This window comes from Telopea speciosissima, chromosome 8, assembly GCF_018873765.1.
Source record: "Telopea speciosissima isolate NSW1024214 ecotype Mountain lineage chromosome 8, Tspe_v1, whole genome shotgun sequence".
Taxonomy (NCBI): Eukaryota; Viridiplantae; Streptophyta; class Magnoliopsida; order Proteales; family Proteaceae; genus Telopea; species Telopea speciosissima.
Genome location: NC_057923.1, coordinates 13,849,150 through 13,862,861, shown reverse-complemented (window position 1 = coordinate 13,862,861; position 13,712 = coordinate 13,849,150). Strand labels below are relative to the sequence as shown.

Sequence of the window (13,712 nt, the reverse complement as noted above, 5' to 3'; positions counted from 1 at the left end):
ATGATCATGAAATGAAACTATAATGGGTACGAGAGCAAGTGTTCTCTGCCCAATGCCATTACCACCGTATAGAATTATAGATCATGACATAGCAACCATGAATCATGGTGTATTCTATATCAGTATGGTAATGATAGAATTGAGAGTATTGTTTTAAAAGTGAATCATTCTAATTTAGGATAAAGTTTTCCTCCGCCCATAGAGGACGGTTCACCCATCATCTTAGGATTCATATATAAACTCATGCTAGGGTTTTGGCATATTTCAAAATATCCTCTCGCTATCCATTCCTATTCTCTCCTATCCCACGGTGAATGTGATCCACTTAATTTATATATACTTGATACAAACCCATATTATAGTGGTATTGATATCCACAATGATCGATATGATCGATACCTATAACCTGAAAAATGTGTCAAAGTTCAATCTTCTAAACAATTGAACCAACCGGTTCAATTAGGATCAAATCAACAGTAAAATTGGACCGATCAAATGCATTGATTGGAACTAAAAATGGAATCCTATGGATTCGATAAAAACTAAGATCAAACCAATAATATCTCGATAACAAATTGAAAACTCAAGAAAAATGCTCATTTCTTATGTATACATATAAAACCAAAAGCAGACCAGATCGAATATGATTGTAGCCGAACAAACTGATAAGAAAAAAATTGATATGTGTTATAGTATTGGGTTTGTCCCAACACGCGCTTCCAAATAAAGGGGGGCCACCATGGGCCCACCCATTAGGGTTTGGAACCTTAGGCGATTCCCCCTATTTATATGAGCAGCCGTCCTGGAGGAGAATGGATCATCTGCACGTACCAACAGTTGAATGTTCATCTATGAGTCAATCACATTTTAATTTTGTTTCCATAAAAATCCATCCTCCCCTTATAAATGGCAAAAATAGGACATGTGGTTGGTTACCTGTTGATACGTGCAGAGGAACCGAACTCATCCCAAAGGGCGTGCTCTCTAACTCTGCGGCTCTCTATCTTCCGTGTGCAGGTATCTCCAAGGACATTCATCGCAATCTTTCGTTTTGGAGTGTGTGACTTCCTCAATGGAAACTTGACAAGAATTCTCCAAGGACATCCATTGCAATCCCTCATTTTGGAATGTGGAATTTCCTCAAAGGAAACCTAACAAGAATTCTACGGTGTCGTTAGAGAAGGGGTTGATCAAAAGTTTACATGTTGGGCTTGTAATCTCAAGTAATCAAGATTCTCACATTGTGTGTTTCTCTTCTAATAAAGTGAAACCCTAACCCTAATTTATTATCAATTAGAAATCGGATCAAACTGAGATTAATCAAAACCAAAAACTTCTTCAATAATTTGGATGCAAATTGGTTTAATAACACACTAATAGGATTCAACCCGATTGAAACTGAATTGACGGATTGACACCCTTAAATTTTTTATTTTTTTTTTGGGTGCAGTTGTCAAGGGCCTATCGGCTGATACCATCAAGACCCCACAAGAAAGCAAGAGAAGACCCACAAGGGCTCAATATGATACCAATGAGCTCTATTTCTTAGAAAGCAAGTAAATATGGATTTAATGTCGTTAAAGAGGCATGAACAATCTCCCGATGCAATTTTCCCAAGAAAATAGCGACCCACCAGGTCAACCCCGGATCGACACACCCTTAAACCTTGATACCAACGAGGAGTTACAACACAAATAAGAGGCAAGGGGGTGCTTGGTTAATGGTTAGTAGAGCAGAGAGTCGTTGGGTTAGTTCCATACTTCCATATGTACAGTGTGGCTACGTAGTACTTAATCCTTTTATGCTCAATGCATGCTCGCTGTGCATGCATGAATGGTGAGTGTGAGACTCCATCTCTCCCTCCCTACCCTACCCTACCCTACCCTAATAAATCCCTACAAACCCCTACAACAGACAACTCCATGTGAACCCAAAGAAAACCTATACACTCTATGACTGTGCTGTGCGTAACAATTTGTATCATCAAGGGACATGTAGAAAATATTTTCAAGGATACCTAAACAAAAAAGTTTTAGAAAGAAAATTTTAAATGAAGAAACAGAGAAAACCCAAACAAGGAGAAACAATTTCTGAGCGCCGCCAGTGTAATCATTCAGAATGATAATCACGCAGACCCCAGAGGTCGTCCAGACTTGTTCTTCTTCAACTCCCCAGAAGTAAATTACCCTTCTCCTCATCTCTCTCTCTCTTTTTTCCCCTTTTCTCTGGGCTCGGGCTCCGCTTAATAATTGAAAATCTGTGTTATTTATTACATGTTGGATGGAGATGGGTTCAAAAGCTCCACAAGATGAGTATGAGATAGCACTGAGATACCCCCCCCTCCCCTTCAAAAAAAAATTATTATTTTCGATGCAAGAAATATTTTCAAAAATAACCCTTTATCTCATTAAATCTCAATCTACATCAATCAGGCTCTACCATCTATAAACAATAACCCCCATTTTTTATCTCGGAAATAGCCGAGTTTCTTATCTTAGCTGGCCTTTTGCTGGCCTTTTCAATCACCAAAAATTACACTCACACAGAGAGAAAGAGAGAGAGAGAGAAAGATACTGACCATCATCAGATCACAGCCCTCTAAAGAAAGACAGTTGGGCCATTAGAAATCTTAATCGTTATGGAAGAATATTTTCAAAATTCTTTCTCTTCCTGCTTCATTCTCTCTATAAATATGCCTACCAGTCTCACTTCCTCTTATCTCTCTCTCTCTCTCTCTCTCTACATGTCTAGAAATTTTGGAAGGTCAGCTGCCATGGAAGAAGCTCTGAGGCGACTCAATGGTTTCTCACACTTGTCAGAATCGGACCCAAAAGACATATGCACGGAACTGCAGCAAAAGAAATGCAACAACAAAAGATGCATTAAGGAGAGTAGTAGTGGAAGTAGCGGCGGTGGTGGGAATATGAAATACCGGGGAGTTCGGCGGCGGCCGTGGGGTCGATATGCAGCGGAGATAAGGGACCCACAATCCAAAGAGAGGCGATGGTTGGGTACCTTCGACACTGCAGAAGAAGCTGCTTATGCTTACGATTGTGCTGCTCGTACCATGAGAGGCCAAAAAGCTCGCACCAACTTCGTCTACCCTAATTCCCCACCTCATCATCACCCCCAACTCTTCTCCTCTTCTTTTGATTTCCCTATCCCATCTCCACCGTCAAACAAGAACCTTAACAACGACCACCGACACGTGGGTTTCTCTGATTGGGAGCAAGGGCTTCCTAAACCCAACTCCTCCTCCTCCTCCTCCTCCTCTTCCAATGTGAGTCTCCATGACTTACTTTCTTCTTCGAACTCTGTTGTAACACCCGAACCCAAACCCTACTTCGCCATCTCTCCTTCTTTTGGTTCTTGTTCTTTTGCTTCTAATCCTCCTATCGACACTTCTACTTGTTTCGGCAACTACTTCCCTCACCATTTATCCTTGAAGGGCTCTTCTATGAATCAACCCCACATGGAAGTTCATAGAGCTTCTTCCACTGCACCCACTTCTGAAATTATGGATTTCTTTCCTACAGAGTCTTCTCATTCTGGTCTATTAGAGGAGGTCGTTAATGGATTCTTACCCAAATCTGGTTCTGCTCATTCTAACATTAATAACCCTTCTGCTCCTCTGTACCAAAACTATGGAATGTCTGTGGATGGGGCAATGGTGGAGGATTTGGAGAAGCAGATTGAAAGTGACCATTTCAGTCTCTATTTAGAATGTCAAAATGCACTAGAAGCTCCTTATTCTGGTTCCCAATCCTACAATATTGAGAAAGAAGCAGCTGTGGAAAACCCACTCATGTCTGAAGAAATGCTACAAGATTTAATGCAGAACCCAGAGCTTCTCCATATCTTTGCTGCAAAGTTGCAAAACACCTGATAGATCATCGATTTGTTCCACACCATATAAGAGGGAGGGTGTTTTTGAAACAGAGGAAGTCAATTATGTACTTTGGCTTTGGATTTAGTATATCTTTTTTTAGACTTTTTTCTTACATGTGTTTGTCCTGTAGTAATCTCTCGTCGTTACAGTTCTCTACTTAGTTTTTGTTGACTTCAGTTTTATTTTGGTACTTATTCATACTCTTAGAATGGAATGATCCTTGTGAAGAAGAAGAAAAAGAAGATCGATTGTTCTTGCTTTCTACCCAAACCCACTACTTGCTTGCTAAAATTGTCATGATTTATGGGCTTTACACTTGAATCTTGACTAATATATTGGCAAGTTTGCTATTCATCTTCATGGGTCTTGAAATTTTCACACTTGAATTGGGAGTCTGCAAGTACTAAATAGTAAATAGCCTATTACTCTCTCTCTCTCTCTCTCTCTCTCTCACACACACACACACACACACACACACAACACACACACAGACGTACCAATCAATTAAATAGACAGAGACTGAGTTGACCTGGGGACTCTTTTCCTAGAAAGGTATATTTCCTTTTAGCCTTTCTAGTATGAAGAATGAATAGGAAGAATAGAAGATTTGAGGACAACTGTTCGAGTTGGGCTGTATGGTTCATTATCCGAGGAGGCAAGGCGGAAAGGAGGAATTCCTCAAAGCAAAGTTTGAAAAAATGTGGTGGGTACTAATGATGATAGATTTTCTAAAGTCTCCAATCATGTACCGGACCCATCTTGATCTTCTGGGGACCCCCATTGATTGATCTCTCACAGCTACATCTACTTGGCACAGCTGAGTTCCGGGGCTCCTGCCCCCCTGGAGAAGGGAGGCTTAATATATAGAAATGTAGAATTTGCAAAGTAGCCCATGATCCTTTTTTTCCCACTATATTTCTTATCTTTTAGTATATTTATATATATTTTTTTACTTAGTTTCCCTCCATCCAGAGAGTACTGTTCACCCACCTTCTTATGGTTTGCAAACCCTTCTTAGGATTTTTATATGTTTTAAAATATCCTTTCGATACCCTCCCTGCCTGCGATGAATGGGATCCCATTAACCATCTGTAGAGAAAAACCCGGTCCTTATTTTTTTGGTATAACTTCAACGCATTTATTCAGCGTGTAAACCGCAAGGGATCTGAGTTACAAATCATAGACAACCAAGGGGTGGTTACCGGCAAAATTGTCTTGCATGCACAAGACAAAACCTTCTTTCATTACATATTTGAAACATCTATCTTTACGTTTATTTTTTGGTCTTAATCTAGACATACATGTGGATGCTTACCAAATACCAATGCACAAAAAAAAAAAGGTATTGGTTTGGGATCGATCATCTTGGAAATCAATAATACACAAATTAGCTTCGATCAGCTAGATTTGCCCTTGATTTTGAAAAAAATATAAAATATGGATTTTGTTTTCCACAGTTTTTTCCTTGTTCTGCACTGTTTTACCGATAGAAGATCGACTAGGTATCAAAATTGACCTATGTTGATACGGAATCACCCAACACACAGAATCCGTGTCCGATAACCTTTCTGCTATTTCTGTGTTGAAAAACAGCAGAAAAAGTTTTTTCTGTTTATGTAACAGTTTTTGGGGTGTTTGGTAAACCCGTTCTGGAAACGGAAAAAATTGTGGGGTAAGAACTCTTCTGCTTCCTCCTCTTCTTCTTCCACACTTGCGAGACTAAGATGTGAATCCACCAAAAAAAAAAAAGTATCATTCATGGGGATCTAACGTCTTTTATCTTACACTAGACCGCACAGTCCAAAAATAAAAATTTGCAGAGTAGTTAAGAAGTGGAGGTAGACCAAAAACCAAATGAGATCTTAAACACACTTTAAGCCCGGACAAAAATCCGAGCAGAGGAAGAGAAGAAGAAAAGATAGTACGTATGGAAAACCTAAATCACTTGTGGGGGTGTTTCTTTATAGAGTTATAGTGATTTTGTAAAGGGTCAAGAAAGAAACGGAGAAAAACAGAGAAAACGTCGAAAGAGTTTGGATACCAAGGGAGGACGAACGGCGACAATCAGTCAAATGAACAACTTCGTTTCTACAATATATTGCCTTCAATGGAGAAATAGAAGAGGGTTTAGAGCTCTGATAACAAATCACAAGGGGCCCTTCTGGATTCTTGCAGTGGTGGTAGATGACGAAAGAGAACGGAGGAAGAAAGCAATAGGCAAGTTGTAGGTGCTGGAGCTTGAGGATGCCACTAGAGGAGCTTGAAGATGATGATGACAATGACGCAGAATTTCTTTTTACCGTAGAGCAGGCGTTGAAGGTTGAGGATGCTGCTAAGGATGTAAACAGATCGAATTCGGTTGGATAGTGGCATTATCATATTTGTATCTAATTATGTTTAGACGGATTCAGATAGTTTTCGGACAGTATTTTTTGAATATGGATTCTCTTAAATGGATATGAACTCAGATCGAATACGAATTTTCGACTATCTGTTGACATCTTTACCGTTTTTTTGATGAGGGTTAAGGTTGAGACTTGAGAGCTCAACAACTACCTTTTCTTTTACTCTTCTTAGTCTTTGATTTTCTCACATAGACATGTGATTCCATGTATCACATTACATAAAACAATATATATAAATTAATAGAAAATCTTAAAAAAGAATCACATTATCTTAACTTATAAAATTATAAAAATAAGATAACAAAATTTAATAAGGTAATTTAAAAGGATAGACGGACACAAAGATATATTTCAGATATTTTATTACTGTCGAATTGCTAAACAAATCGGATATCGATAATAATCGATCGGATAGGGGGATTATCATATCCAATTAGTTTCAGATGGATCCGGATTCTCCTAAACAGATACAAATGCGGATCGAATACGAATTTACGAATATTTGTTGACCTCCTTAGATGCCGCTGAAGGATCTTGAGTATGACAATGGTGCTGAGTTTCTTCTTATTGCAAACGAACCCCCCTATTTTATCGAGCACAGTTTCAGTTTTTTTGTTTCAAGTAACAGAAAAAACAAGTCATACTTGTTTCTTTCTTCAAACTTATTCTCTCGCACATAAATTGTTATTTATGTTTCAAAAAACAATAGAAACAAAACATGTTTATCGAACACTAGTTTGGTTGTTTTTCCGTTTCTTAAAACCAAAAAAAAAAAGAAAAAATGTGTTTCTTGGAGTGTTATAAAAAAAAACCTCTTAGTTTTACACTTTTACAGGAATCAACAATCTACTCAAATTTCTCGTTAAAAAAATTTATGCAAATTGGTTGGCCACCAAATTAGTCATTTTAAAAAATTTTAAGCCTTTGATCTAAATTTTATTTTAGTTTTTTTTTTTTGTAAATAAAAAATAGTATTAAAAAGAAAATAGTTAAACATCATAATTACTTTCAACAAAAAAGGCCAAAAAGTTTAGTAGTCCTAGTTTTTTTTTTTTTGGTAGAAATAAGTTCAATTAAAGGTGCAGGAAAAACGCAAGGAGTCGATCTTACAAAGATCGAACAACCAAGGAGTGGAATTTGTCCAGTTTAATAATCCTAGTTGAGTTAGTAAAATTATGTGCTAAAACTACCTACCTTTTAAATTACAATTGATTTACACCGATCCAGTAAGCATTTAATATCATAGAGCAAAACAAAAATAGTCCAAGGCAAATCTGTTGTCTGATGAGATGATTAACCATAATGCCAGATCCGAAGAGTCTGTCCAAACTTCTAGATACTCGAAGCCAAGTATCCCTTTGAGATAGCATCTTTGACACATTGTTCAATGGCTTTATTTGCTTCCTGGGAGAATCTCCTGAAAAAAAAGAGAGGCTTTTGCTTCAGCTTCAAAGGCAGGACCTAGTATAACATAATCATAAGAAACACTAACAAAGCAACAAGCAGCCTAGCCAGCCTCCCTCGGCAATGGAGTGCAAGAAATTTCTATCTGTGATGTCAATAACCTGATCAGCTGTTGGATTTGGTTGGACTGGATCTGTGAGGGGGTATGAGAAAGGTAAATGGCACCAGTTGTCCATGAATACGACTATTTTGCCAAGGTGAACTTAGTTTTAGGTGTAATGTGTTGGACTTATGTGACTTAAAAACAACACAATTTCTCTCATGCCATCTGAAGAATAAAACAATATAATCAACAATTGTCTAGCTCAGTTGGTGAGCCGTGATGCATTTCATGCCCATGCTATCCAGGAGGTTTCGAGTTCGAGTCTCTTGACTGGTACCTTATCCCCTCCCTGGTTCGATCCACCCACCCCTTCTATACAAAATATATATAAAAAGCTCCCAATTCCAAAAAAATACTCTGTACTAGGGTTCTAGATACCATATTGGTAAACTAGTACAAATCAAGGGTTAAACAGTAAAAAATCCCAATTCTTTTTAATGGAAAACTAGGGACAAACTTGTTTGGTACCGATTGATCCATGCTGAAGATGACCAATACCCAATCCGATACCATGGACTAAAAACATGATTGTATGAGCAATATATCAATGCAAATCAATTCTATTGGTCAAAAGGGGAATTTTTTTTAAGTTGGCCAAATGGGTATTTTTTGGGGAAGGGGTGAAAAGTAATTATAATCTGGAATCGACCCAATGGCCAATACAACAAATTTATCCTAGTATCCGATACAGGTAACCCAATAGGCCAATATTATGTTTTAAGGAGAATGTTCTTTGGGTCGCAGCGTAGGCTGCGCCTAGACACATGGGTCTGCCACTCAGGGGGTAAGATGATCATTATGCCCACCCCCTTGAGCCTTGGCATAGTCTGTGCTGTGACACTGAGAACAACGCCCCTATGTTTTGTTACCTTGATCTAGAGTCTAGACTTTGGATAGAATTTTTTTTTTTTTTTTTAATTTGGATAGAAGACTCTGGACAGATGCAACTATGTTAAATGGGGTTTAATGATTCTGAACTGCACCGCATTATTCGAAGTGTTTGGAGGAAGAGAGAGACAGTTGCATACTTGCATACCCAGCGTTTTCCCTTAAATAATTATTTATTAACAGATATATGCGTGTGATAGTAATTTTCTCTATGGGTAAGAGTGTCAATCGATTGGTTTGGTTTGAGTTGGGTTGAATTGGTTTTGGTCTACTATTATGGTCAATTTGGAATCAAACCATTTGAAAGTTTTGGTTTCAATCAAATTTCTCATCAATTTTTTTGTTTCGTTTTGTAATTGGGTTACTATTGGGTTCCATCTGACCTAATTTTGATTTTACATGTATGCATAAAAAAATCAATGGAATTTCCTTTTTATTATCAAGCTTTCAGTTTCTAATCGGATTACAATCGGTTTGGTCTCAGTTTTTTATTAGGTTCGGTTTAGTCTAATTTGATTTCAATTTCTATTGGATCTATAAAACCCCAACCCAAAACTAAACCAATAGATATTTGGTCCAAACTGTTTCGATCGGTTGTAACTTACCCTTTTTCGTAATTTACTATAAAAATAAGAGAAAATATTTTTTTGGGCTGAGGGGCCAATGGCCCAATAGGAGAGTGCAAGGGGCATCAAGTGGAGTGTCATTTGACAAAATTATCCGATATAATGCCGATCCGCCGATCCGCCGATCCGTATTCGTATCAGTTTCTGGGGTGACCCGCCATCAATATGAATGAAGAAAAAGGCAAAAGTATTCCTGCAATATTGATGAAGGTGGATTCAAGACAGCAAGCAAGACGCCAGGCCAGAGGGTGACCCGCCGGTACACATTATTCGATGTGTTTGGAAATTTGATTATAACCAAACGGTTATAAATTGAGAAAAATTTTAAATTAAAAAAAAAATGATGAGACGGGGAATAGACGTTTGGTGTGGATTGGTAGGTGGTATTGTGCCTTTGGAGAAAGAAACGTAAAACTAATTTCTCAATTGGCGGCAGGATAGGAAAGGATACGATTTTGATAGCGCTACTGACGATTTGCAGAATCTCTCATGTCCGCCGCCTCCTTCTTCTTCTTCTTCTTCTTCATATTTCCCTCATTCATTTCTTTTGTACATAAAATCATTAATGCTGCTGTCATATTTGATTGATGGGGAGAGAGAGAGATTGGACGGCCGGAGAAGAGGGGATTCGGCTCCTCCCCGTGGAAGGCATTGTCCCATGGGATCGTTATCGCGTTGAATATTTGACGCGGTCAAGTGTGCATCGTGCGGTTGGGCATCGTCCATGTGTACACGATGGGACCCATTATACGTACATGGGTGGTGTCCAATTGCACGATGCACACTTGACCGCATTAAGTACTTGACATGATAATTTTCTTTGTCCAATGAGCATTCAACAGCTGAATTATATCACATTCCGTTGGCTTATCGTGCCACATGCTGGGATGTGTCATTAGTTCATCACAGTCCAGCCGTTAGATGTTTTGGAGGGCGTTGGGCGATGCCCTCCAAAGAGAGGAGCTCAATCCGAGAAGAGCAAGGTTGTAAACGGATCGGATTCGGCTCGAATAGTGCTATATCCGCATCCGCATCCGATTAGCTATCGGACGGATTCAGATAGTACTAAACGGATACGGACCGGATATTTTATCCATTTACATGTAAATATAGCTTTTCGGATAGCTATAGCCTATTTGTATCCGCAACCATTTAGCTTTCGGACGGATTCGGATAGTGCTAAACGGATTTCGGCTATTCATTTACACCCTTAGAGAAGAGGTGGTACTCGGTCGCATGATTCTGAATCTCGGATTGGATCGGTATCAGTCGAGGCCGATCCTGAGATTAGACCAATACAACAAGGTTTGAATGGATCGTTCTTTGGATCGGTTGATCCGATCCGATCCTTGACCGGTCCGATTGAATATTTTTTTATTTTTTATATTATCTTAACCGATATTGATCGATCTGATCTAGATAATATCGACCGATCCAACCCCGAGATAAAAACATCCACCAACTTTGGTCGATACATGACCCGATCAATGAAAAAATGATTATGGGGGGTTTTTTGACCAATCTTGGCCGATTTGTATCGATCCAATCCCAATTCGAAAAGATTTTGGCAATGATCGATACCGAATCCGATACCTGGATTTTGAACCTTGCTCGATCGTGATTTCATCTTTGATCTCTTGTTTCATAATTTGTGCCATGCACTGATATATCCTGATTGAATAAATAAATGAATGCAATACTAGTGTCGTAGTCGTTGTAGTATAGTGGTAAGTATTCCCGCCTGTCACGCGGGTGACCCGGGTTCGATCCCCGGCAACGGCGTTTTATTTTTATTTTTTGCATATTTTTTGAGATTTTCAGATAATATAATTAATTAAGGGTAAAGTACCCCTATACTGCACCCAATATTCCTCGTATTTTGCATTTTTTTGAGCTTTTCAGATAATATAATTAATTAAGGGTAAAGTACCCCTATACTGCACCCAATATTCCTCGTATCCCCTTAAGTGGTTCAATATTCCACGTACCACTTCTGCTTTGCCCCCCTAATACCATTTAAGTCCACACCAGGTATTAAATGTTATGAAATGACCAAACTATCCTTTCTTCTTTCTTTTCTAAAATTTAAAAAGACTCAATTGCCCTAACCTATTTGCTAAAATTTGAAAAGACTAAAATGCCGTCATCTTCCCAAATCAACATATTCTTTTATATACCCATCTCCACCACCACCAGCCCTGGAAGGAGCTCGAGCTGCAATGGACGAAGCTCTGAAGAATACCAACAGTCTTCGGCAAATGCAGATGATATTCATACGATCTTACCAAGGTGAAATTTATGGCGTTTTCGCAGGCTAGATCATCTCAGGGAAGCTCAGATCACCAAGGTAACACCTGATCTACAGTTCAAATGTTGTAATAAAAAAACCTACACATCAAACCAGCCACACCATTTGTGAAAGTTCTATTAAGGATTCATCTTGCATGTTAACCCTATTTCGATAGAAAGAGGAATCCATTTTCAGAATTGAAAATTTCTGGATCGAAAGAGGAATGCATTTTCAAGCCTTTTTCCTTGGTAGATATATACGCGAGAACCGAATTTGATGAAACCCTTTTGAAATCAGAAAATGGGCCAAAGATAAAGTCAAAATTTCCATTCCATTTAACAAAATAAAGACATTTCTGGAAGATTACACAGCCTAATATCTACGATGTTAGTGAAAAGCTTTGTAAATCCTTTCAAGCAGCAGTTTTCTTTGGAGATTTGGATTGAGAAGCATTGTCGCTCTTCTCCGTCTTCTTACGCAACAAAACAGCGTGGATGTTAGGGAGAACACCACCGGTAGCAATGGTGACACCATCAAACATCTTCCCAACTCATCATCGTTCCTCACTGCCAACTGCACATGCCTTGGTATGATTCTTGACTTCATGTTATCTCTCGCTGCATTCCCAGCCAATTCCAGAACCTATTCATCCATAAACAAAAATTAGTACAATAAGAATAAAATGAAGAAAAAAAACAATGGATTGAATGTACCTCAGCGGCGAGATACTCAAGAACTGATGCGAGATAGATAGGAGCACCAGTCCCAAGTCGCTGAGCGTAACGACCTTTCTTCAAGAAACGCGCAACACGACCCACCGGAAATTGCAGACCTGCCTTAATAGACTTCGTTACTGCCTTCTCTCTCTCACCGCCTCTACTGCCTCCGGCTCCCTTTGTCTTTCCGCCCTCCATTTCTTGATCTACTACTGTTTCTGAAACTTTAGAACAAAAAAAAAACTTCTCTTGGATTGAATAGTGATGCGAGTTTGGTTTCGATTTTTGATTTCTAATTCGAATACTGTTTTTGCGGATCGGAGTTTACCGTTTTATTTATAGTTACAGGGCACCGAATGAACTCGATCCGCGAGAATATAAGAATAGTGGCGGTGGTGGTGGTGAAGGGTATAAAAGAAGGATGATTTGGAGAAGATGAGGACATTTTAGTCTTTTCAAATTTTAGTAAATAGGTCAGGGCAATTAGGTCTTTTCAAATTTTAGAAAAAATAGAAGAAATGATAGTTTGGTCATTTTATAGTATTTAATATCTTGTGTGGACTTAAATGGCATTAGAGGGGTAAAGCAAGGGTGCTACGTGGAATATTGAGCCGCTTAGGGGGATACGAGGAATATTAGGTGCATTATAGGGGGCTCCGTAGGGTTACAAGACCTAAACCATGTATGTCTTTCCTCACCACTTCTCTTACGATCATTTTAGGCCTGCCCCTAATTCTTTTAGAGCTTTAAATCTGAATCAAGTCACTCCTCTGAATTGGAGCATCTGAATGCCTCATTTGAACATGGCCATGCCACCTTAGACGGCTTTCTCGTAGCTTATCTTGAATCGGGGTTATTCCCAAAGTAGCTTTAATATTATCATTCTTTATTTTATCCTTTCTAGTTTTGCAACTCATCCATCTCAACATCCTCATTTCCGTTATGCTTAGCTTATCTATATGACATTTCTTAACTCTCTGCATCATATATTATAGTCAGTCTTATGGTTGTCTTGTAAAATTTTCCTTTAAGTTTTATAGGGATCGTCGATTACATAACACTTCGAATGCACCTATCTACTTCATCCATCCTATTTTAATCCTTTGTAAGACATCATTTTCTATATCAACTTCCTTACTGATGATTATCCTAGATACCTAAAATTGTTATTTTGCAGAATCTCTACCTCATCAAAGTTTCACCCCTTCATCATTATCCATCTCAAAATTGCTAAAGTTACAAAAAATAAATTTTGTTTTCTTGCTACTTATCTTAAAACCTTTGATTCCAAGGTTGATCTCCATGACTCAAACTTGGCATTAATTCTAACT

General features: G+C 38.5%; 1 protein-coding gene, 1 non-coding gene and 1 pseudogene across 2 annotated transcripts; 2 read left to right on the top strand and 1 right to left on the bottom strand.

The window, feature by feature from the left end:
- The first annotated feature begins 2,773 nt into the window (after positions 1-2,773).
- Positions 2,774-3,886, top strand: LOC122672047 (ethylene-responsive transcription factor ESR2-like). Its single transcript, XM_043869555.1, has one exon. It carries the CDS (start codon positions 2,774-2,776, stop codon positions 3,884-3,886), a length of 1,113 nt encoding a protein of 370 aa, XP_043725490.1.
- A 7,199-nt stretch (positions 3,887-11,085) lies between these two features.
- Positions 11,086-11,157, top strand: TRNAD-GUC. The gene has a single exon. It is a non-coding gene; the product is annotated as a tRNA-Asp (tRNA).
- An 811-nt stretch (positions 11,158-11,968) lies between these two features.
- Positions 11,969-12,583, bottom strand: LOC122670754 (annotated as a pseudogene).
- Positions 12,584-13,712: the final 1,129 nt, after the last annotated feature.